The sequence below is a fragment of the Leptonotus elevatus genome, chromosome 5, assembly GCF_054856555.1.
Source record: "Leptonotus elevatus isolate MCC_2025b chromosome 5, RoL_Lele_1.0, whole genome shotgun sequence".
In the NCBI taxonomy this organism is placed as follows: domain Eukaryota; kingdom Metazoa; phylum Chordata; class Actinopteri; order Syngnathiformes; family Syngnathidae; genus Leptonotus; species Leptonotus elevatus.
Genome location: NC_141243.1, coordinates 22043173 through 22067748, shown reverse-complemented (window position 1 = coordinate 22067748; position 24576 = coordinate 22043173). Strand labels below are relative to the sequence as shown.

The 24576-nt window shown below is 39.4% G+C and overlaps 3 protein-coding genes across 3 annotated transcripts; all 3 read right to left on the bottom strand.

Moving 5' to 3' along the window:
* Positions 1-3389: 3389 nt before the first annotated feature.
* LOC147174217 (uncharacterized) lies at positions 3390-7472 on the bottom strand. The gene is made up of 5 exons (XM_086077237.1): positions 7135-7472; positions 6898-7061; positions 5448-5675; positions 4451-4651; positions 3390-4355 (listed from the first exon to the last, which is right to left on the bottom strand). The coding sequence occupies exons 1-5, from the start codon at positions 7377-7379 to the stop codon at positions 4174-4176; spliced, it is 1020 nt and encodes a 339-aa protein (XP_085933363.1). The 5' UTR covers positions 7380-7472; the 3' UTR covers positions 3390-4173.
* A 57-nt stretch (positions 7473-7529) lies between these two features.
* On the bottom strand, positions 7530-10268 carry LOC147174216 (immediate early response 3-interacting protein 1). Its single transcript, XM_086077238.1, has 3 exons — positions 10120-10268; positions 7969-8070; positions 7530-7887 (listed from the first exon to the last, which is right to left on the bottom strand). Exons 1-3 carry the CDS (start codon positions 10208-10210, stop codon positions 7832-7834), a joined length of 249 nt encoding a protein of 82 aa, XP_085933364.1. The 5' UTR covers positions 10211-10268; the 3' UTR covers positions 7530-7831.
* Positions 10269-10529: 261 nt separating this feature from the next.
* On the bottom strand, positions 10530-24271 carry LOC147174215 (SMAD family member 2). The gene is made up of 11 exons (XM_086075484.1): positions 24095-24271; positions 22931-23293; positions 21598-21687; positions 21261-21454; positions 19313-19447; positions 18999-19073; positions 18737-18790; positions 18435-18647; positions 18147-18284; positions 13889-14033; positions 10530-12490 (listed from the first exon to the last, which is right to left on the bottom strand). Exons 2-11 carry the CDS (start codon positions 23164-23166, stop codon positions 12367-12369), a joined length of 1404 nt encoding a protein of 467 aa, XP_085931610.1. The 5' UTR covers positions 23167-23293; positions 24095-24271; the 3' UTR covers positions 10530-12366.
* Between the last annotated feature and the right edge of the window lie 305 nt (positions 24272-24576).

Sequence of the window (24576 nt, the reverse complement as noted above, 5' to 3'; positions counted from 1 at the left end):
TAACATGCTATGTCTTTCCTTTATACCATTAATACAGCGTCTGATATATTCCAATAAAAATCATGACACTAAGAAAGTTCCATACAAGAAAATGTATTTTCACAAAGAAAAAAGACGAATTGGATTAATAATTAATAGCTGTACATACACACACACACAATAGTTCCACTGACACGTTCTTTTTTTATACCGCAAGAACAAATTGGAGACAAACGGTGAATCAAATGATTGTGATCGAAGGAAAATCGTCACTAATTTGCATGGCAAGATGTCAGTAGGTCAGACTACAGATAACTACTTCTCAGGTGAATTGAACACTATTGTTTATCTAGTTATCAAGAGTTTTGACAACATAACTACGTACACGTATTATTGACGCAATAAATACTAGAAATCGACCACGTTTGTGAGGGGTCCGAGACGAATCCTTGGAGCAGTTGCCTTCGTTGTTGTGAATGACTCCCAATCTCATCTCTGTTGAATCCAGTCGTGGTGACAGCAGGTCCTCTGATTGGTTATTATTAATCTGTTCTTTCAAACTGGACACTAAGAGAATCAGCCATTGTTATACCACAAGACACACTTCTAATCTGCCTGAGAGAATCCCTCCTTCCTCGGGTTCCTGTAGGGCAATGCAATGTTTGCAATGCATTCTCGAGATAGTAAACAATAATTTCAGGAAATGTTACAACGGCACAGGGAAGCATGAAAAGCCATTTATTTCCGCTCTACAGTGAAGGTGTTTCTATAAATAATAAAGGAAGAGAGTCTCTTTCATACATGAAAAATGCAAACAGCATTATGAGAGGGATCAAATATTTAAATGCCATCCATTGCACACGGAATGAGGCTTATATTAGAATAGTACAGTTGGCAAAATCTGTCGTGTAATATTTGATCAAGTGTTCCTGTTTGAGCATGAATGCATTGACTAGCAAAACTCATTTGAGTTAAATGATTAAAAAAAAAAAAAATACTCACTGGTCACATTATGACCCACATCCCATAAGATCCAATATAAGACCCGAGAGGGTGAAAGCTCAGTTAACTGACACTCAGAATATTATAGCTGTGGTTGTAGTTTTGCAATGGTGTCTAACTTAAATGTGTTTATTTAGCTTCATTGGAGGGCTAAGGGAGCAAATCTACCCTTGTAGTAATGAAATAGTCTACATAGTCTTAAACTCATGGGCTGTGTATCTCCAATAGGATGGTCATCAGGGCCCTAGGTGATTTGGTGTCCTAGGCGAAAGTGTAGATTGTAGCCCCCCCCCCCCCCCCCCCCCCCAGATAACTACAAGTAATACAAATAAATAGCATAAGTACAGTGCAATACAACTGTTTAGTGCAATTTGTACTGACATTATTAACCGCAAAAAAAATTCAAACTATGTACAATATATTTGTGAAAGATACATATAAAAAGTAATAAAAATAATTAGGTCATTTTGTTAATAATTGACGGAAAACTTTGAAAAATTTACGAAAAATTTACGACATTTTGATGTTTATTTTTCTAGACAATTCCGATTGACTGACATACATGCCTCTACCCTGGGCCCGGTTTTCCTCCTCCTCCTTTCGCCGCTTTCTTAATGCAGTTCCTGAGGGCTTGGACCTTGTCATTGTAAAGGTTTTTGATGTATAGACAACAACATAAGCGAGCCATCCATCTATCAATAGCGCTAAAACTCTGAGATGATGCGCGACCCCTCCCCCTACCTTTCACTGTAAACAGCAGCAGGTCAGATCCAGGGTGTCATGATCTCATATCTATTTGAACTAGAAGTCATTAAAAAAAAAATTATATAAAATATATATGCGGTATAATATAACATATATAAATAATGTAATGTAATAATGTAAAATATATATGCTCTATAACATTTTGTAGCATCCTCGGTTGAAATAAAGGTGGTCTCTCCAACTGATGGTTCACAACTTTTATTAAACCGTCCTTTGTGTGAACACACTGTAAGAGCTACAATACAAATAAACAAAAATTGCCATTAATAACTCAAACGGTATGTTTTATGTATCCTTTTACCGTATTTAAGCCATATACTAGGATGACCATATTCCTATTCCAGAAAAAGAGGGCACTTGCCCCGGCCTTGAAATTGTGGTACCAGTCGCAGTTACACAGTGTACTTCACCTCCTATTAGTCACGCAATGCCAACCGGACATTTTCATGAATTTATAAAACCCCCGGACGCCCCAACAGGACGTAAGAAAATGGTTAGAGCTCCCAAAAGACGACACATTTGGTCACCCTACCATATACTATAAATGAATTGCCTTAAATTATTACCTTTTATAGCCTTGACAATTTCTTGAGTACAATTTATATTGTAAATAAACATTTTAACCTTGCCTGTTGCCTTTATAAATAAAAGAAACCATACAGAAATACAGATTCTTAGTCAATAAAACTTGAACACTTGAACTTCAACAAAAATCTTGAGCAATGGCATTGCTAAATATTTACCAGGAGCGTTAGCACACTCCAGTGGACGAAAACGGTAACGTTTTACTATGCAGTAAATTACACAATGAACATGAAATATAGCAACATTAGTTAAACGATGAAACATTGCTCCAATACGAACCTTGTTCCCTTCTCAGCTAGTTGCTAAAAAATCGTGCTCGCAGTCTTTTCTACACTTGGAAGACAGCGCTAATAATGGCAGTACGTCGGTTACGGACTTCCGGGTTTTCACCCATCAACTTTTTTTCCGTTTCTGGTTTGCTACGTGTGGGCCGCGTCCCAGTACTTGCGCGTCCGCCTTTGTGCCCCTCGGTTGCGCGTTCCCGTCGACGGGTGTGAGGCATTTCAAATAGCCGAGACACCCTCCCGCCGATGAGCGGTTCGGGGGCGCTGGTGCGAGTTTTGGAACTCGGCCAGCAGTGGCCGGAAACGACGCTGATGTGTAAAACCCGGAAGTTGGAAGACCGTGGCATCTACTCCGTTCCTACCGGTTTATGAGACCTTTTCCTGTATCCTTCAAAATAAAAGTGTCAACTATATTATAATAGCACAATAAAACAACACAATTCTGCAATACAAAAATGCTAAAACAAAAATAATAGCAGGGTCATTTACATATTTTATTTTAGAAAACCTGAGGGGGAAAAATATTTATCTTTTTTTTTTTGCCCTGCAATTTGGCGCCCCTTCCACTAGATAGCGCCCTAGGCGACCGCCTAGTTTGCCTATGCCCCGGGCAGGCCCTGATGGTCATGCTGAATTGTTCTTTCTAGTCTGAGTGTTCTGGTAAATTCTGTCCAGAGCTCCCATGAAGCTTTACAAAGTACTCTATGGTGGAGTAGTGTTAATTTTATCAGCCATTTTAAAATTCAGCCTGAGTTTTAGTCCAGTCAATCACGCTTGTTATTTTTTTGACATAGTTAGTCAACCTCATCCTGTTTTTAGTCGACTATAAATGTAGCATTTTAGTCTTTATTTTAGTCCAAGAAAACATAATTTTATTGATCTAGTTTTAGTGAACAAAAACTGTCAATGTTTGTCAGGACAATCATTTTACCCCTGTCAGCAGATAATGTTGAACATTTCGGATCCAAAAATATTTCACATTAAAATTTCTCTCATCTTTTTGATGAAAAACAACTTCACACACAATTACAGTATATCAACAAGTGGCTGCGTGCTATGAGCTAGCAAGTTAGCCGGCATTAGTTAGCAGTCGGATTAACATTATTGTTGTAACATTATAGCCGTTGGATTAATGTTACATTATATCTATAATTTACTTTTTTTTTTTAACTGTTCACGTGAATTCACCTCCTGTCTGTCCCATGTGGCTGCAGATTTGAAAGGGAGTGTACCACTGTGTCACATGACAAGACTTTACAAAATCATATCATTTTCGTCCATGAACTAAAATTTCCATTAATTTTAGTCCAGTTTTTATTAAGAGAAGTACGTTTTCATCTCATCTTCATTAGTCGACAAAAATGCATACTGATTTAGTCCCAGTTGTTTATTAATGAGGGTTTTAGTCCAGTCTAGTTTTAGTCCGGTGAAAAATGTGTGTTGACAAAAAAAAGTATGTTTAGTTTTCGTTGACAAAATGAACACTTATGAAATTAACACTATGGTGGAGAGGACTCAAATACGGACACATAACACACCAAAGTAGGAGAATATAGAGTCAGGTCCTAGATATCGTTCCCATCAAGTGAATCTTGCTGCCTCTTTGTTGCTGCATTTGGAAGCCAAAGTCTTCGGCAGATGACTGGCATCTCCAAAATGACAGTGTCACTTTGCTTGGTGCCAACAAACACTCCTTAAACTGGACCATGATGTTAAGTGGAGATGTGATGACGCCAGCACCTGACGATGCAGAAAAAAATAATTGCTACAAAGCCATTACAATTTAGCAATGTAACCTCAGATTATTCAAGACAAATTTAGTGATTATAAATTACTATTGTGCTTCTCTATTTCAGCCAGGCAGACAGACAACATCCACAGATTTGAGACGGGCCGCAACTTGAAGCCAAACAGACTGGCTGGCAGAAAGAGGAACCAATAGTCCAAGAAGGACCAGGTACAAGGCGGACCAGCACTCAGCGGCACTGTGAGATCCACTCGTTTCACATCTGGGAGCACAGCTTCATCCTTTCGACCTGCAAAAGCATTCCACTTAATTCAGTAGGTTGCTGTGATTCACTGTCCTATCACTAGGAGTGTGACGATATATCAATATCGCGATAAATCGTGATATTTTGTCTCCCGATAGATTATCGATACGCCTACACAAGTATCGCAATATTTGTAGTTAATATACAGCCACTATAACGACTCCATTGTTCATTACTTATTGAGCAATTACTTGGCAGACCGCTAGGGGGAGCGCCTCATAAGAGTCGCGGGGAAATGTATGGAAGTCTTCAGGCGAAGAAGACTCATGAGTTTACTTTTATTTGTGTAAGACGTTTATTATCTGTCCAGCAACTGATTCAGTTTTGCATACGTAACATTTTAAAACATATATTATGGTTCGACTTTTTGAAGCACTCAATTTTGGAGGAATATTAATAGTGATTTATTTGGATTTAATATTGGAAGTAATTTTATTGATTTACTTTTGCAATGTTACACAAAAAAAACATCACCGTTTATAAAATGAAACAATTCACTACGTAATTGACTGACATGTTGCATGAAAATAGTGTTTAAGAAAGACACAAATTTGTTCACAGAAAGTGATGTCTGTTAAGAAGACATTTGTATTTGGTTAAAAAAGAAGATGTAGTAGCCAAATAAAACCCATGCAAGCACGGGGAGAACATGCAATTACCACAGAAAAGGGCTGTAGAAGAGATTCGTAACCCGGACAACAAAACTATAAGGAAGACGTACCAATAAAAGTTTGTTCATTTAGAATATGAAGACAACATTTCTGATAACAGCGATGCTCACTCTCATTTGCGTTGCTGGCTTGTTGGTACTTGTTCTTGGACAGCAGTGTTAGGATGCTCTCCCACACCAGACTCTTGGTACGGGAAGTGGCAGACAGCAAGACATCCACCTCCACACCGACATCCACAGTTCTGTACACGAGGACTTCGACTTGTAATGAGAAGGGACCTTTCTTCAATTCATCAACTGGCTGATGTGTTTTAATGCTCTGGCGCACACAAACCAGACCTGGAAAAGTCATTCAGAGAATATGAGGAAGCATTGGATTTAGGAGATCATTAAGTACATCAATCCCCTGTAATAATGTCAACACGTATGAAAAGCTGTTTGAGGAGAACAACAAACTAATTCAATTCATGCGTTACTAACACCACCACACCCGTAATGACTGCAAGCTTTGCAGTGTGGTAGACGAAAATTTCAACTGAGAAAGGAGAGTCCGCCATTAACTCAACCATAAATCAATAAGACTTCCTCAACCACAAAGACTTCATATCTGGTGTTGGGCTGAAACAATATAATTATTGTTTTTTGACAAATTATTGATCAAATTAAAATGTAGAAAATTGCTAGCTCTCTGTGGCATGTGATGTTAATGGTTGAACAAAAACGCAGTTTTTTAGGTTCTCCTGAAAAGTGACCACGGATGCCAGCAAAATGTGATGCAAAAGAACTGTGCGGTGTGAAAATTCTAGTCTTCAGCTTACTAAAAAGGAAAGGACAATATTCAACTTTAACCAGTGTTGGGATCTCAATAGAAAACATAAACACAGGTAAGCTAATGCTATAATAATATCACCAGTAAATCTAATTTTGTCTTTCAGTGATGAATACAGTATATATTTCTTTAGTTTTAATTTCACTTTAAATTGGCTTTATTTAACAGGAATGTATATACTTAAACTGTAGCTTATGCCAAATTAACGCAATTGGCAATATTTTCACTCTTCATGTTTAAATATGTACATACAATGATTTTTTTTCAAGATTTAAAAAAAGAGTTAAGATTTGAGATTTTTCTTTGTTGTGCTTTGAAAGCGTTGCCGACCCCATGTTTTTTGTTTTTTGCTGTTGACAAAATGAAAACTAGTGGTGCTCAATACCACTTTTCCCAGACCGATAGATACCAGTACGACTCGAGTACTTAATTAATTATTGAGTAATCTCGGATACAGATAACAAATATCAATGCCATATATATTTCCAGCGTTCAGTAACGTTTCACCTCACTGCAGTCACATGTTCTAGTATGTTTCTATGACTGTATGTTAATAGAAATGTATCAAAGGTAAAAAACAAAACATGTTCTAGTATGCTGTTGTCCTTCTACTGAGAACAATAATAAGAAGTAATAAATTGATTAAATGCTCAAACGTTTTGCCATCAACTCATGTTTTAAGCCTAAATAATTATGCAATACTCGATTCAGTAAGAATACAAATTAACTTACCAACTGGGCTCAGCCGGAAGTTGTGATCAGTAATGGTCATAAGAAGGAGAGTTCTGCAAAGAGCCTCAGGGAAGCACTGCGGGATGTCTCTGTATTCACTGTCTGGGTAGTCCCAACCATAACCCGCAGCACTGCAAAACCTCCTCAAAAACACCTTGTCCAGCCTGAAAACCGGCGGTCACCTGACATATCCTGTTTGGAAACATCGTGCTAAATACACAGTAAAATTAATCTCACCTGCAGTTGTAGACCGTGTAAAATACGTCGTATTTCTTATATGTGCGGGGCTTGTACAAGCAGCCCTTTCTCCAAGTGAGAGCTTTGGTCAGATATTTGAGAAACAAATACGAAAACTTTGGAAGTCTCTCGCAGCAGAGTGCATTTGTTTTCCGTAATTTATGAGAACAGTAGATGTGCACATAAACGAAATATATGGTGCATACAAATAGCGAAGCCAAAATGTAATTTTGAATGTTTCTCATTTTTTTAATTTAACTTAAAAAACGTACGAGACCGACACTTGTGCACTGTTTGTTTTGATACAGGAAGACGCTGGTTGGCTATTGGCGGCTGAAGGACGGCGACCCCACTGGGCCAAACGACAAAGGAAAGAAAAGGGGAAAAACTCCGGATGGATTCACATCACATCTTTATTATCAAGCAGTTCTACAACAATATAACTCATTTCAATATAGTATACATTCACACGTTATAAATTGGTCTCCACAAACATTTTCGGCAATTGTGTTTATCTGAGAAAATCACAAGATAACGGCTATGCGTTTAACCATTGCAGAAAAAGGCTTATGGTGACCCCTTTTTCAAAAATTTGCGATTATTGCCACCTTATCAACCTTAAATATTTTCTAAATCCACAGCTTCCTGAGATTGTGACGATGGAGGCATCTGGTTCGTTCCACTTTGTTCATTTTCTTCATCCAAACAGCAGCAACAAAACGATACACACGGAATTCACTGCGATCAAAGGCACTGAAAAACATTTGTCAATGACTCGAGTGTTAATATTCAACCTTGAACAAGTTATTTTAGCAAGGTGTGGTTGGCGCTCACCTCTCATGACAGTACGCACAGAGCGAATCAGGGTCATTATCTGAACTTTGATGCCTGGTTCATCACCAAATCCTCCAACGCCCTGGTCCACTCCCCATCCAACTACACACACAGATAGTAAAATTCTCGTATCTGATAAGTTATTCAAGCATAAATGTTCTCTAACAATGATCACGGAAGGATTCTGTGACTAAATTTGAAGCATATGTATTCCTTGTAGCCACAGTCAGAAAACTGAGATCACCTAAATTAATGTGGAAAGCCCTACTTATGCCCACTTCAACCTCTGAAAATATCAGAACGATCGCCCCAATGTTTTGAATTCTATAAGCATTAATCCTCCATGCACCGATCGATTGGCTGAGATCGGTATCGGCCCCGATTTCCTTAATTTTGGATCATCTGTAATCAGACGATGTGAGTCTCTCTGAAACAGGTGCCATTTACACCTTGCAATTTGTAAAAAATACAAATCAAGCAAAGGGCAAACTCCTTTTTTTTTTTTTACATTTTCTCACCTCAGGCATAATATATATATATTTTATTTCGACCTTGACCTTATAAACATTTTGTACCACTCCGTCATGGACAATATGTACACTATGTGAGTAAATATGTTTTCTAAACTACAATATTACATAATTTGGACATAACTTTGTGAGTGTGTTGAAAAGGAACCACCCTGTCACGTTGGGGTGGTAAATAATCTATCTAAAATGGCCATTGTTCTCCATGTGGTCAAGTTCCTGACCTAAGAGAGTATACTTTCAACAACAACAAAAAGAATGCCACTGAACTTGCCTTCTTTCTTTCTGACTGCTCCAGAGATTCAAATGTCACTTAAAACAACAGCCAGTAATTTATAAAACTAGTAAGATGAAACTTGTAAGTGTGATGGGGTGGTAAGATAAACTGAGGGACGCACACAAATAATATATATATACATTTATTTATTTTTAAACTAAAAATAACATTTTTATTTTTAATAAATATATGTAATGGAATCAGTGACAAACTTGTACTTGTGGAAATAATGAAGGTTAGATTAAAAAAAAGTATTTTAATGTATTTGGTGATATTTGGGATGCAAACATTATGTTGATCAATACGGACTTGAAAATGGCCATGTACTCATGAAAGGGATTAAAAAATAGAATGTAAGTCTAAAAAAAAAGTATTTACTCCTATATCATGTTCACAACAATGAAATTAAAACCTTTAAGCTTTAGAAATATATTTTTGACTTAACTTAACTTATCATGTCCACTGATCTTATATCTCCCTCTGCAGAGGTCTGAAAAAAGTTCGCCATTGTCCTCTCTGCTGTGAGATGATTAGTCGACTAGCCTTTGCATTTTTATTCGAAATAATTGCTCCATGTGCAGTTTATATTTTTAACAGGCATTTTCAATGTTTTACAACAAAACAAGATCGGAACATTGAAGGTGTATGCCCTTTGGTTTTGGGGAGAGAAAAAAAATCGCAATCAGTAGGTCAGACTTTTTAAAGTTGGAGGATCGGTGGGCCAGTAAATTGTGATTGGTGCATCCATAATAAGCCTTTTCCCCATTAAGCGACATCCATATTGTGACGTCATAAAATCCTACTTATTGGGGTGATCGTTCTAATATTTGCAGCAGTTGAAGTGTGTATAAGTAGAAATGTCCACATACATTTTGGAGAAGAATGATTACAAATTTAGCACTGTTAAGTTTTTCTTAAGAAAAACACTTCGTCCAAAACCCCCAAAATATTGGGGCAATCATTCATATTTGCACAGGCTGAGGGGTTACACGTAGCGATGCCCATATATACTTTTGGTTTAACACTAAATTTTATTATGACGACCATATGGCGAGGAAAATGCACAGCGTCATTGAAACCCAAAATATTGGGGCGCTCGTTATATTTCACTTTAATGGGCGGAAGATGACCCTATACTTCTTTTTGATCGCAGTTTTCTGATATATTACGCTAAGCGTTTTATACTGTCCCCTCACTAACAACGTTATACTTAAAAGAACTTTGGCTCGTGGTTGAGCTGCTGGATCGAACTGCATTGCTCCTTTACGTTAGCTAGGTTGCTAACTGTATCGACAACAAAATAACATTTCAATACGTAAAGGCGATGTTAGAGTCACCATAACTTACTTCGACTCAAAAACCGTTCTTCATGCAGTACAGCCACGGCATTCACGCAGAGAATTGCTGCTTGGAGGAGAGAGTAAAGGGTAAATGCCATATTACTTGGACGGATAGTTGGCAGTAACTATTTACTTGTGACGTAAGCTATGGTGGCCTGGAAGGGGAAAACATGTTTGGTAGTAGTTTGCGTTACAAATATAATGGTACCACGTTGGTTGCGTGTACAAATCAAAGTGAGATATTAAATACAATATACATTTATTTGACTTTTATGTGATAAAGACGGGTTTATCACGTACCGCCGCTCATATTAAGTGGATTCAGTTGCTAAAAACACGAAAAAGGGACCTAGTTAAAATGTTTTCCAACATTGTTCATCCACAAACCCCTAACATAAAACTATGAGTAAACATGAGTCATGAGAATAAAAATCTTTATTAGTGTTTTATTAAGTCTGCATAATATGCCCCACGCCTGAGACGCTTATGGTCAGGGAAAACCTGCTCTAACAATTGCGCCCTCTACTGGTAAAATTGCAACATCTACTGTATTGACTGCTTTGCAAAAACATAACTGTTAAATACACACATACTGGACTACTATTATGCGTTTGTACGTGTCGTCCATCCACATCAGTTTTTGTAAGGTATGTTTTCACATTCATATGTTGTAGGCCAAAGATAAAATTATGTAACACTGGACCCTTTTTAACACATGGTTCTTTTCCCCAAATCCAAATGTCACTAGGTACACTTCAAGTACAATCGCTAGTGCTTTAAGGTGAACACATTTACATCAAGGGGAGGGGGGGCATGTTAAAATTGCACCGGCAACATACTGACAATAAGGGAAGAGCAAATAAGTGTTGTATTACTATATTTTATAGACAGAACAATACAATACACAACATCAACGGTCCCAGTGAGGGGGCACAGTAGCACTTTTCTTTGAGAAGAAAGAAAAGTGATCTCCCACGTTTTGAGAACATTTTGAAAGCTAGCTGACATTAAATCTTGACGAAGCACAAAAAAGGCTACCATCATGGTCTTTGTGAAGAGAGGAAGAGTCATTGCCAAGTTGCAATGACTTTTCCCGCCTATTGAGATAATGAGCTGCAAGTGGAAATTAATTCCAGCGGAACCTTTTGGGCCAAATAAAGGAATGATCCAAGCCCCGCAGGTCAATTTTGCTGACAGTTGTATTTTTTTAAAATATTACTTTAATAGAAAGTGTGAATGACAGAACATTTTAAGTAGATTTATATATAAAAATACATGAATACAAAAAAGTAGCAAAACAATTGGGATATAGGCTAAAACCAATGATGAATACTCATTGATACCTTCAATTAATCCTGATGAGACGATTAAATGCCTCTCCTCGGAGAGTGTTGCGTCATAAAGACAAAAGAAGCTCTTGCTAATAGCTGATACTCTCTGGTCCCTGCCCAGTGCATCCCTCAAAGCCTAATTTGTAAACCAGGCTGTATGTTGGGATGCAAGTGAACTTCGCCATGGACACAAATACTGCCATATAATGACAAAGAAATTAACAAACATACTGAGCTTTCAGTTTGTTTAGGGTTTTTGGATTTTTAAACCAACATTCCTATTTGTCAGTTAAGTAGTATGTCTTATAACGACACAAGAGTAAGAGTTTAAAAAACAAAACAAAAAAAGCAAAAAGGGGGGTGGGGATTCAAGTCTAGCATACAGTGAGGTTGATTTCATTTTTTTTTTTTTTATAAAAGTTCCACTCCACGGCCACCTTCACTTAAGATACCTGAACCCTGACAAAACATGGGCAATATTTCTTTGAGAAATGAAAACATATGCTCAGAACAACACTCAAAGGGAAGTCCAGAGCAATATCTTTGAGTACACAAGCCATCAATGGTGAAATATTCCCACATTTTTGGTATTTTCCCTACTTCTTGGACAAGAACACTTTACATTTCATTTGTACCTCAAATAGATCTCATATTAATACATGATTTGGGGAGAAGCAGTTTAACAAGGTGCATGACAAACATGACTAACAAAGTGCCAAATTGTTTTTTGTTTTTTTTACTGACGTCTGTATGTTTGCAAGGTGTGTGTGCGCGCGTGTTGTATTGAGATCTGTGGTGAAGAGTCACAAATACTATGTAATGAACAAAAAACATTCTGCTGGGATTTCCATGAAGGGACTCAATTTTAGATTTGATCTTTGTAATTGTTTTCTTTTGAGGAGTGTGGAGTTCCATTTTGTTGTTTAGGACATACTGGAACAGCGTGCAGAAGGGGAACCCATCTGGGTCAACACCTTGTCTAGCCACTGTAGAGGACCATTCAAATGCAATTCAATCCAGCACGGAGTGCTTGTGACAGTCTGCCTTCTGTGGGAAGAAAAACAAAAACAAGAATGAACTACAGTTCACTATGTGGAGACCTGCATTCAAATTGTACAGCTTAAGAGACCATTTCTTTTGTGATATCAAACTAGCAATACTCTACGGACACACCTTCAGTATGGAAAATATTAGGGCTGGGTATCGATTCAGATTTCCAAAATCGATTCGATTCAGAAGGGCCCGATTCGAGTTGAGTCACGATTCACATTGATTTTCAATTCAGTTAAGGATTTCATGCAGTACCAATTTTACTTTTATTTGGAAGAAATTCTCAGAAGTACCAATGTTGCATACAGCGCTATGTATATAAAGTGGCAAAAACACTCTGGCAAATCACGACGTTCATATTCCTGTGACGGTTTCTATGCTAAGAGCTTCCAGTGGTTAATAAATAAATACAAACAAATTGACATAAAAGACACAGGCTTAGTGCATAATTATGCATCCAAATTTTGTGTTTTTATACCTAATTTCTTACCTTACTTCTTTTGGGGGGTATTTGTGTTCAGTCTTTCGCTTTTTCTTTCATTTAATGTACAGTTTAATTACTGCCACATGCATGCACTCCGTTTAATAAGGTGGCGGTAATGCACCTGCCAACCGCGATAAGTAGTCATGCATTACTGCCAGTGGCCTTCTTCATAGCCATAGGTATCTATGCTAAAGAAGGGGGCGCTAATGAACCAAAAGTATTTGACAACCATCAAGTGGAAGTAGAAGAAGAAGTATGTAGTCTTGTAAGTTATAGCGTAGTATGACTTATTTACTATTTAGAGCAGCAAAATGTGCAGTAAACGATCAGGATTTTACTTTTGGCTCCAATGTGACGCATAATTTTAGTTAAGGTAAGACACTTAAAACTACTGCAAAAAGAAAAGCTTTTCCATAGTGCATCTGTCTAAACAGTGTGTGTTTGCATGCGTGTATTTTTCGAGGGGGAGACCCGCGAAGTGATCCGCTTGCATCAAAACGCAGCCCATTTTTAAAGTTATATAGCAATCAGCAGGTCGGAGCAGCTCATGCTTGAGCTGTTTCCTTTCTTTGTAAACACTGGGCTCATTTTGGGGTACTCCGAATAACAGAAGGGCACTCACACGATGTTTTGAACTAGTACGTGCTCGCCTCAGGCACATTAATTTGCAGGAAAAAGCTGTATTTAAAGTATCGATACATGGTTTTATGAATCGATATTGGACTATGAAAAGCAATATCGATATTTTAAACCCAGCCCTAGAAAATATAGCGGCTCTGATTACCAATGATGACACATGACAATTGTAAGATAAATATAGAGGCCACTAATGGTCTAACACGTGGGTGGAAAAACAGTTGCAATTCTCTCGGTGTACTCATTGTGGTTGATGAATGAAATGATGTGATCACCTGTACTCTGCTCCCCAGCCTTTGACAAAGCTCATGCGGATGGTGCACATCCTAGTGAGTTGGTACACCGCTTCAAAGCCCTGGTTAACGGACTGGGCCAGCAGAGCTGCAAATTCCTGATTGTTGAAGATTTTTAAATTACAACCTGAGTGGGATAAAGAAGAGGTACAGGGGAAGGGTTAATGAGCAGGTATTTGACATGGAGGAAAAAAATAAAAGTTTTCTTTTGTAATTGATGACAAGAAATTTACTTATTATAATAGTGACTTCCTACCACTGTGATGCAGCAGTTGTGAGCAGTGTGAGATTAAGTGTGCCGCACGAAATTATCCAATTTCACCTAACTTGCCCCATAATTATTTACTATAAATATAGTACTTTATTTAAAAACAAATCTGTTGGTAAAGTGACGTAGAAAAACAACAACTAATTTGCTCCCCAAAACCTATAAATACGTTCTATTTTAAGACTAGTAGGATCCAAAAGTATATTTGTATTCAAGTTAATTTTGCAAACAATTATCGGCATCGGCACTTTCTAAATGGTTGGTTTATCGTATCGGTTGAAAATGGCATTATTGTGCATCCCTAGGGTAAACTCAATTTATTTGTATGTTAAATATATTCTCCTCACTGGAAAGGCATTACATCAGTTCCAATTAAATAAATAAAAACTTCTCAAAACTATGAGAGGCTCAGAGGATAAATAATAATAATAATGCATTATATTTAAAGGCGCCTTTCTTAGCACTCAAGGACACCGTACAGTGAGTTGAGAGAGAAAAAAAATGGGGTGAGGTAGAAGAGCAGAATGACATTTAATTTGGGTATGCAGTTTTAAACAGGTGTGAAGATCGGAAAGATATGGGGGGGGGGGGGGGGGGGGGTAGGTTGTGGATGGCCTTGAATGCCAACAGGCATTGTCAATAGTGATTGAAAAACTGGCTGTTTTTCAGAGGGTGGTTTTAGTGCCGATGAGTAGAAATGAAGTTTTGCTACTGTTTAATTGCACGAAAGTTTGACTGAACCAGGTTTTTATTTCAGAGATGCAGTCTGTAAGGGAGGTAGGTGGTAGAGTGGAGGAGCGTTTGGTGAAGAGATAAAGTTGGGTATCATCAGCATAAGAATGAAATTGAATTTTAAATGTATGGAAAATATTGCAGAGGGGGAGGAGGTAGATGATGAACAGGAGGGTTCCCAGGACAGATCCCGAGGGCACACCTGAAGTAACAGGGGAGGGGACAGTTTTAAGGGACTTGAGTTGGATGAACTGAGTGCAGCAGGAGAGGTAAGATGAAAACCAGTTCAATGGAGTGTGGGTGATGCCAATGGAAGAAAGTCTGTTGAGGAGGATGGTGTGACTGATGGTATTGAAGGCCGCACTCAGGTCAAGGAGAATGAGGATGGTGAGGAGTCCAGAATCAGCTGCCATGAGAAGGTCATTTGTGATCTTGATGAGAGCTGATTTGGTGCTATCGAGTGGGCGGAAACCGGACTGAAACTGTTCATACAGATGATTGAAGGATAAGTGGGAAAGGAGCTGAGCTGCAACTGATTTTTCAATAATTTTTTATATGAAGGGAAGGTTGGAGATAGGACGGTAGTTGTTGAAGTTGGTGGGGTTAGCGCCGTTTTTTTTTTCAAATTGGGAGCAACAGCAGCCGTTTTTAATAATTTTGGTACAGTTCCAGTTGAGAGGGAGGAGTAGATGATGGCAGAAATAAGGGGGATAAGGGAGGGGAGGCAGGCTTTGACAAGTTGAGTGGAGACTGGGTCCAGTTGAGAGGTGGATGGCTTGGATTTCTGAATGAATTATGTGATTTCTGAGAAAGCTGAAAGGAGGGAAATGAATGTGTGAATGAGTGAAAGTCAGCTGAAAAGGTAGGTTGATGGCTCATGGTTGTGATGAATGTCCTTAATTTTGTCATGAAAAAATGACAAGACGGAGTTGCAGAAGGCGGTTGTGCATAAGTGAGGAGGAAGGGAGTCCTGGTTATGGGTGATATTGTTGAAAACAGCAAACAGGGACTTAGCATTTCCATTATTGTCAGTGATTATCTTGGAATAATAGTTAGTTTTGGCATTGGTAATGGAGACCTTATAATATGAGATGTGATTAGCATACATTTCTTTGTGAATGGTTAGTCCGGTTTTCCTGTAGAGGCGTTCCATTTGTCGAGCTTTTGATTTCAGGAGACAAAGATCGGGGGTAAACCAAAGAGCAGAGAGCGAGAAAGAAACAGGCAGTTTTTTTTAGTGGAGTAAGGGTATTCAAGATGTTATGAAGTCCAGAATTGTAATGTGTGACCAGATCATCAGGGCTAGAGAAACTGTGTGTGTTGGGGAGAGAGGAGTCAATCATTGCAGTAAAATTGTCAGTATTTATATTCTTTATAGTACGAAATGAGATTATACGTTGAGTTTTGGCGATGGAGAGAGTAAGTTGAATGGTAAATGAGAGGAGAAAGTGGTCAGTTATGGGAAGTTCATCGGTTGCAAATTCAGAGGGGGGTGACGCCAGAGCAGCAGATTAAGTCAAGAATATGGCCATTGGAATGTGTAGGATTAGTGACAAATTGCTTGCATCCAAAGCTGTCAAGACAGAAAGTAAAGTCTTTTGTAAGCGGTAGATTGGCATTGTCCATGTGAATATTGAAATCGCCCAACAGGATTATGTCAGGAGAGAGCGTGGATAGGTTGGTGAAAAAGGCAGCAAAGTCATGTAAAAAGTCACTATTGGGTTTAGGAGGAAAGTAAACAGTAGCAATGATGGTTGGAGTGGAACCAGACAGTTTGTAGACTGCAGATTCAAACGTGTGAGACGAAGTCCTAGGCACCGGCGAAACTTTGAAAGTCTCGCGGTGAATTATCGCGAGACCTCCGCCCCGGCCGGAATTGCGAGGACAAGAGATTTAAACAAACCCGCGCGGATTGGATTCAATCAGCTGAGAAAAGTTGTTAGGCTGTTGCCAGGTCTCAGTCAAGCAGAAAAAGTCAAGTTTACGGTCAATAATGAGGTCATGAAGAAGATGCCCCTTACTTGACAGTGAGCGAATGTTGAGAAAGGTGTTGTTGGCGCATTAACCAGCCGAGCTAGGCTAGCTAATACGCTGTGGTCAAAAGCTCGGCAGGTGGAACGGGGGCGACGGCGAGCATGGGACCAGATAGACTGTATCGGCGTTGATTCATTATGGTGGAAGAACCGGCGGGACCCGCGGTAGATATATCTGCGGCGGGGTTGGAAGATGATGTCCGGGTAGAGGTGGAGAGGTGTCGGCGTGGGACCAGGCAGGGTACGGCGCAAACGAAGTAGGTCAGCGGCCGAGTACTGGAGGGAGCCCGACACTGGCAGGTGGATGGGCGGTGAGAAGGAGGCACCGACAGCCCGGATGTATGTTCTGCCAAACCACATTATGGATGTCGACTAAGGTCGTGTCGGTGGGGAATCAAACCGAACAGCGAGGTGAGTCCACTGTTGACTCACACAAGCTGTCGTGCAACTAAGGAGGTGTCAGGAACAAAAAGGGAATTACAAAAAAATAAAAATACTTTAAAAGTAATACAATATAAATGGTTAAAATGCTCAAAATACCGGTGAGCAGCGGCAGCTAGTTGCACCAGCGTTCATTCAACCCGGATAATAAAGGAATTACTGTAACCTGTGAAGTCCAGTGTGTGTGGAGCATACTAAGGGATCCTTAGTTCCGTGAGTGAATTATGTAAAAAACAGCTCATTGTTTTAAACATTAAATATCATATTGGAATCAAACTACACCCTTTTCCACAACTCCGAGGTAGCAAGAAACCATCGATAACATGTGATGAATTTTCACTTTTTTCCTAATCCTAAATATAAAATACACCTTAACCCCCCACCCCCATCCAACCCATCGATTTTGTATGATTTCTGTTGTTGCAAAAACAAATAAATAATAATAATGCATGACAAGTATCTCATGCTCGAGACATTATGGTATTCCTGTGTTGGATGTGTGCTGTTAAGGGGCCTAGTGAGTGACAACAGGACGTCAAGGCGGTCATCTTACTTGGTTGGCTAATCTGCGTGTGAGTGTCCGGGTGTGAGCTATGTCCAACACAGCTCCTTGCGAGTGTTCTCATTGTATTTTAGTATGCATTTGCCAGTTAACTCTTTTTCAATAGGTGTAAATACAATACAAGCAGTCGACCACTATGAATGAAATGGTAACTTTCACCAAATCCTGGAAATGATAATATGACAGACAGCTTTGCCGTATTACCTGGCGGAATTTTACACACAGTTGCTGGATGCCATCCATACCGCTGATTGCAGTTTGGACTCTGGACAAAGATGGCACTATCGCTCAGACACTCAGCAAACACTTCCCCACCAATGTAGTAGAGTCTGACTCCTCTTCCTGTATATTCACAAGAACAAAAATGCAATTCTCAAACTATAAAAGGTCCGAATACAAAATTGTGACCTAAGTTGGTAAAAGCGTTTTACAAACAAGGTGGAAATAGTGTTTGGAAGATAATTGATTCCCACGTCTGAAGCTGCGTCTTACCTATATGCCTCCGTGTCATCTCCACAGTGGCATTCCTGTTGACATTAGACAGCAAACCCAAGCAGAATCGCTCAGAGTTGGAAGGGTCCGTAAATCCGTCCACAGTCAACGAGGGCTGTGAGGCATGAAACGTCTCCCCGACACGTTGGTTCAGCTCATAGTAGGCTATTGAGCACCAGAAGGCCGGTTCTGAGTAAGTCACCGGTTGCAGGTCTATAGAGAGATAAGAGAGTCCAATCCTGCTCATAACATTGTTCAGTTTAAATATAACATCTATCATTTACGGTGGATTGCTGTTTTACCCATGCTGTGATTGACAGGTGACAGAGTGCTGGGAGACATCTCTGCTGGAGAACCTGGCGAAAGGACATGAAGTCTAAAGTTTGGTTTCACACAAGCAACAGAACAGTAGTGAGATTGGTGATTTAAAAAGGAAACTGCTAAAGTTGTTAATTAATCCCAGAAGAAGATGTTCTAAAAATCACAAAATGACTAATGTACAGTGCCGTAAAAAAGAGGCGCATACGCCCAAAACTGGGAGCAGCTATCCCGAGTCTGTGGTACCTGTATCCATGCTTTGATTCATCTGTTGATCACTGGCCTCCCCATCCTCACTGATATAGCCAGGTGGAGGAGTTTCTGTTCAATTGATGGGATAACAGAACAATGAAATGGCATTTAGAGTGACTTCACAAGGACTAAGTCTAAATGAGCATTGAAAAGCAAGTTAGAAATACTTTAATTAGATAAAAGGTACTTTATTTGAATTGAAAGCTGGCATTTGTATTCTCCAAAAATCTGTGTAACTTCTATTTGGTTCCATAAAAAGGGGCATGTCGGGCGTTTATTTTTAAATTCAAATGCTACTGTAACCTCACCTGGTATATAGTTATTTGGAGGATCAATTCCTGCAGGAAAGTTTGTGTTCTCAGGTATGGAATGAGTGTAGTCATCCAGAGGCGGCAGCTCCGTCAGGACTTCAGAGTGTCTTGGCACAAGAACTGGAGGCAAAACTGTGGGGAATAGTAATGTTAACAAGAGCGCTGTTAGTTTCGGCTTCAATCATCTTAAAATTTACTGCCTTTCATAACACGATTTTAAAGAAATGTCACTCTTGTGGGCCGCTGGGCTAGTAAAACATTGGGGGAAACCCTAAGATGACTGCCAGCTCATTTTCTACCACTGACTGAATGACAGCCATGCATTTGCTGCCACTGTTTTGGGAGTGACGTGACCTAAATGACGACCAATCAGCGTGATCAACTTTAGCTCACAGTTCGCCCCCACCCCACCCCACCCCATGTTTTCCCCAAGAAAGCGTGAGACATATGGCGGAGGAGGCTGAAAGTGAGTTTGTTTCAAAGAGAAATTCATCATCCATAATATAGAACTGTTTAGGCTTCACGCCAGATGACAAAGATCATGGTGCAACTCGTATGCAAAATGTGAAAGGAGCGCGTGAGGACAAGTTACAGCAACACTACGACCTTGTCCAGTCACCTGAAAGGGCAGAATGCCACACAGTAAAATCAAAGCCAATTGGTTAAAGTTAAAAACTCAAAAGCAGAGGAACTGTTCAACCGTAACAAAATACTTTCATAACGCTTCTGATGAAACATCGACTTACAACTAGTTGAATGCTACCTTTGTCATGGCCTTAGGGGGTCTGTACCGCTTTTACTGGCACTGTGCAACTTTGAGGATGTGGCAGGAATCCTGCCATACAAAAAACTACAAATGTGCTGACTGCCTAAGACAGGGGTGGCCAAGTTCGGTCCTCGAGAGCCACTATCCAGCCTGTTTTCCATGTCTCCCTCCTTCAGCGCAGTTGAATCTAATGATCAGCTCATTAGCAAGCTTTGCAGAAGCCTGATAACGATCCTGATCATGAAACTGGTGTGTTAGTAGAGAGAAACATGGACAATAGGCTGGATAGTGGCTCTCGTGGACCGAACTTGGCCACCTCTGGCGTAACAGCATACGATTCTTCCCTCTTTCGCTATTTGTTACAAAGATGGAAGTTGATTCAAATCTCTACGTGTGCTTACTGCAGTCATGGCAAACGCTGCAAAGCAACCCAGGAAACAAAATGTTTTGTCTGAGGAGACAAAAGACAAAAACTGCTTTCACTCGCTAGCGTGAGCTCAAAGACGATGCTACGAGCTGGTCGTAATGGGAAATGTGGTCTTCCTTGCGGAAGTACACTACTGCTTTTGTCCATATGGTGCCACCACAATCAACAAAAACGGAAAGTTCCTTAGTATTGTAAACACGTGTACAATAACATTTGGATATAACAGAACCTAACAACAGCTTTTAATTATCCAGAAGATGATTTATTTATACGCACCCCAATTTTCATGATTTAGCTAATTTTCAGAATTAAAATGACAAATTATTTGATTGATTGCCCAGCCCTAATTTTGGTATTATCTTTATTGTTCAGATCTCAAAGATGATAAAATGACGCCCAGCCCCAATATGAATCCTGTATTGCATTTTTTTTATGTTATGTGCAAAAGAAGAATATTATTTTGTGCTGTGGAAATTAGCAATAAGAAACATTATTAAACATTAGTAGCTCTCCAGCACTTTCACTATGTGAAAGTCGCTCACAGAAGACAAACGTTTAGAGACCCCTGGTCTAGCCACCATTCATAGATAAAATAATGAAACGTTAAATTATGGTAGTTCAAAAGAAACATTAAAATCCACAAATTAAGAAAACACTTTCACGGGGAAATTATCAAAGTGTTGAAAATGCATGAACAAGATGTTTTGTGTACGTTTTAAGTGATACCAATGAGTAACAGAAAGCCATCTTACCTGGGGTCTCGACCCTCTGATAATGGTAGGGGTTAATGCAGACCTCATCTTTCTTCAGGTGAAAGGCATACTCGCAGGCCTCGACTGCACGCAATTCATGGTGGCTGTGAAGGTCTGGCCACCGCCACAAACGGCAATAGATAACATGGGGAAGCCCCTTTCTGTGGGAGACCTGCAAGCGGCCATCAATGGATCTAAACGGATGGCAAAAGACGGTGAAATAAAAAATTAGATTGTGTGGTGATAATTAAATTTAAAGTGTTTGCTTTGTCTATCACTTATTGTAATAATTATCACATGGCAAAGATGCATACAATGTCGGTCATTGAGTGTTCACCTTGTTTGGTCAGAATAGCTGTAAAGGCCTGATGTATCCCACTGTTCTATCGTATTTGGTGTACTCAGTCCCCATATTTCTGAGCAATTGCTGTTGCATGAAAAAAAGGAAAAGTAGATGATTAACTTGATTTTTTCTTTTAAATAAATCTATTTATTTAACCCTTATGTATCCAGGATAGGCAATTGAGAACTGATACTCATTTGCAATGCTGACCTGGCTACAAGCAGAGCAAAACAAAAGCAAGTACAAATACTGTCCAATGTGATATACCAGTAGTTAAAAACACAATACATCATAGCACACGATGAAAAAAAGCTTCATAATAGGCTAAAACGGGTGAGTGAACAACACATGCACTAAATTAAACGATATTGGGATTATATGGAGCCTTGTAAACCGAATGCCCAAAACGAATCAAAATGCTCCATAAAAACACCTCAATCAGGATAAACAGGCTAAATACGAATTCAATTTCATTATGATTCACAGTCAGTTTTTAACTCCGTGTAGCTTGTTTGTAATCAAACCATTGCTTTAATAAAAGTGTAAAAACAACTACTTTGCTAAATAGTAGACTGAATGGTAGACTTTACATAGGTTTATGTGTCACACAAACACAGTGGCACGTTCACACACACAATATTGATTAGATCACATCACATGTAAAGATAGTCAGAATGAATTTCAATGAGAATGACAAGAAAGTCCGGATGTAAACCCGGCTAATGAGGCGACTTTTATTATTTGTTGCAGAGCATTTTAGTTGCTTGGGGGAGAAATTTAAAAAGAGTGACCAAAGGCAGTGCGGACTTTGGGAACGAAAAGGTTAATATAGCTACTGGAATGCGGAGTGCAGGTGGTGGTATGCACTATGCCAATGAGACTTGAACTTTTTACAGCGCATAAAGAAATGCAGTCAGAGTCAAATCCATCAGACTTAGTAAAGCTGTTTACAATTCAATGTGCATGACAAAAAAGACTTGCAAAAAACCTTAGAGAACTACTGTCATATCTATGACTTGGGACAATGATTTAATCTTGTATTCTGTGGTTGTTTGTAGTAAGCACGCAGTCTAAACCACAACAGAAATTCACTCAGTGAGGTCTCGAACAATTCTCAGGCGATAACTACGGCGTTATCTCGAGACATACAAACATTTCAAACGGTCTGTGCCAGACTATCAGTGTTCCCACTGAACATGAGTCTGGTCATCAAGGTTGCAAGTCAATATAAGGAACATTACTGAACAAAAGTGTTCTACATTTCCCATTATCTTGACATATTCTTAATGATTGCAGAAAATTATCATACGCTTGACATTAACTATACCTGGGGATGGTGACACACTTTGTGTTGCAGTTTTGCGTGGTGATCGCTTTCTCCAGCTCATCCAGCTGCCCTGTCTTCTTGAGCTTCTTCACTAAACTCTTTACAGCCTTCTCGCACCATTTCTCCTCCTGGCCATTATGTTCTCCCCCACCCGCTCCGCCTGGTCCGTTGGTTGACTTCTTCCAGCCCAAAAGTCTCTTCACCACAGGAGGAGTAAATGGCAAGATGGAGGACATCTTGGCTGGACAACCCAGGAGTCTCCAGAGGACTCTGTAAACAAAATGAGGAACCTATTGCTACACTTTGGGCCCCTGCTCTATGGAGCCACCTCTGAGATCAAGACGTCACGAGATGAAGCCAGATCTATCAGGAAAGAGAACACACAGAGGCATACTATAGTTTAAGTAAATATTTATAAAGTAAAAAAACGTGTCGATAACTAGAGAGCATACGCTTAGGTTTGAGAAACTACTCGGTTAATTCACGAAGCAGGCGAGAGCATTAAATAAAACATTTACAACGAGTTTAATTTGTGACAGCGACCACCTCCAGTGCTAACACCAACTATAGGCCGACAGCTAGCTACCTGCTGGGGGGCCTGCTTAACTCCAGGCAAAACATTAAGATCGACGCTTGGTACCAACTGCAATATGTTATATACTACAACAACATTTATGCAAGGGGGAAAAAACGTTTTTTAAAAAACCCGTAGGCTTAGCAAAAGCCGTTAGTGAACCATTTTGATAGACGACTTGCATATGGCTAGGTGAGCTAATGTTAGCATAACTGTAGGCTAGCTGCCAGCTTGTTATCAAAAATCCTTTTGTTGTCATCCGCGAAAAAAAACTATGCGCAACAGTCCAGTTTTTCGCTTGTAGTACCCAAAGTCCGTTTATGAACTAATTTTAATTGAAAGGCATTTGTTAATATACAGCAGTAATTGTGGTGTTGAACGATAAAGTTAAAAAAAAAAAAATCTGACTAGTCATTAAATATTGATTACTTTTGCTGAAATGGAGAAACGGTTCTAAAATGGATTAGCAACAAGAACGAACTATTGCAAACGAGGCTTTGGATCCTGCTGGCTAGCGGAGCTACAGCCCCCCCTGCACAAAACATCATCCTTTAAAGTCGACATAACAGCTAAAGCGTTGCAGTACTCACCAATTGTGTAACTCCAACGTCCCGGAGCAGTAGTAAAACGGCAGACGGTCCAATAAACAACTCTATTGAATACAATGCCTGGGGAATATGACACCGCTGCCGAATTCGACAAAGCTTGAAGGCTTTTCCCCAAGTTGCTACCAGTGCTACTGGAGCGAGTTAGCCATGTTAGGTAGACCGGAAGAAGACAACATACTTGATTGGTACACAAGAACGCATAACAGCCACTAGTTACGTGATTGGACGATTGCAGGATGACGTTTCTTTTTCCTTTTAAAAGTATAATGTGTTTAGAATGGGCCAAAATAAGTGTAGAACGGGGCGTTTGGGTGTTAGACATCCAAGCTGTTTAAGAGCAATAGTCAACAGGACTAGACCAATTATTTAGTAGTTTCTGATCAATAATGACAAAACCACGAATGTGTGTATCAGACAAGCTATTTAGTTTGAAACTGACATTAATTGTAAATGATAATGTCGGC

Bases quoted from the DNA above. Each gene is read 5' to 3' on its own strand.
- LOC147174216 (XM_086077238.1), bottom strand. From the start codon at position 10,210: ATGGCATTTACCCTTTACTCTCTCCTCCAAGCAGCAATTCTCTGCGTG. The intron at 8,071-10,119 runs GTAAGTTATGGT...CTGTGTGTGTAG, and splicing joins AGAACGGTTTTTGAGTCGAA to TTGGATGGGGAGTGGACCAG. The intron at 7,888-7,968 runs GTGAGCGCCAAC...AATGTTTTTCAG, and splicing joins TGTGCGTACTGTCATGAGAG to TGCCTTTGATCGCAGTGAAT.
- LOC147174217 (XM_086077237.1), bottom strand. From the start codon at position 7,379: ATGAGAAACATTCAAAATTACATTTTGGCTTCGCTATTTGTATGCACC. The intron at 7,062-7,134 runs GTGAGATTAATT...GCCGGTTTTCAG, and splicing joins TACACGGTCTACAACTGCAG to GCTGGACAAGGTGTTTTTGA. The intron at 5,676-6,897 runs GTAAGTTAATTT...TGACTTTTCCAG, and splicing joins CTTCCGGCTGAGCCCAGTTG to GTCTGGTTTGTGTGCGCCAG.
- LOC147174215 (XM_086075484.1), bottom strand. From the start codon at position 23,166: ATGTCCTCCATCTTGCCATTTACTCCTCCTGTGGTGAAGAGACTTTTG. The intron at 21,688-22,930 runs GTATAGTTAATG...TTCATGCAACAG, and splicing joins AAGTGTGTCACCATCCCCAG to CAATTGCTCAGAAATATGGG. The intron at 19,074-19,312 runs GTGAGGTTACAG...TCAATTGAACAG, and splicing joins TCCAAATAACTATATACCAG to AAACTCCTCCACCTGGCTAT.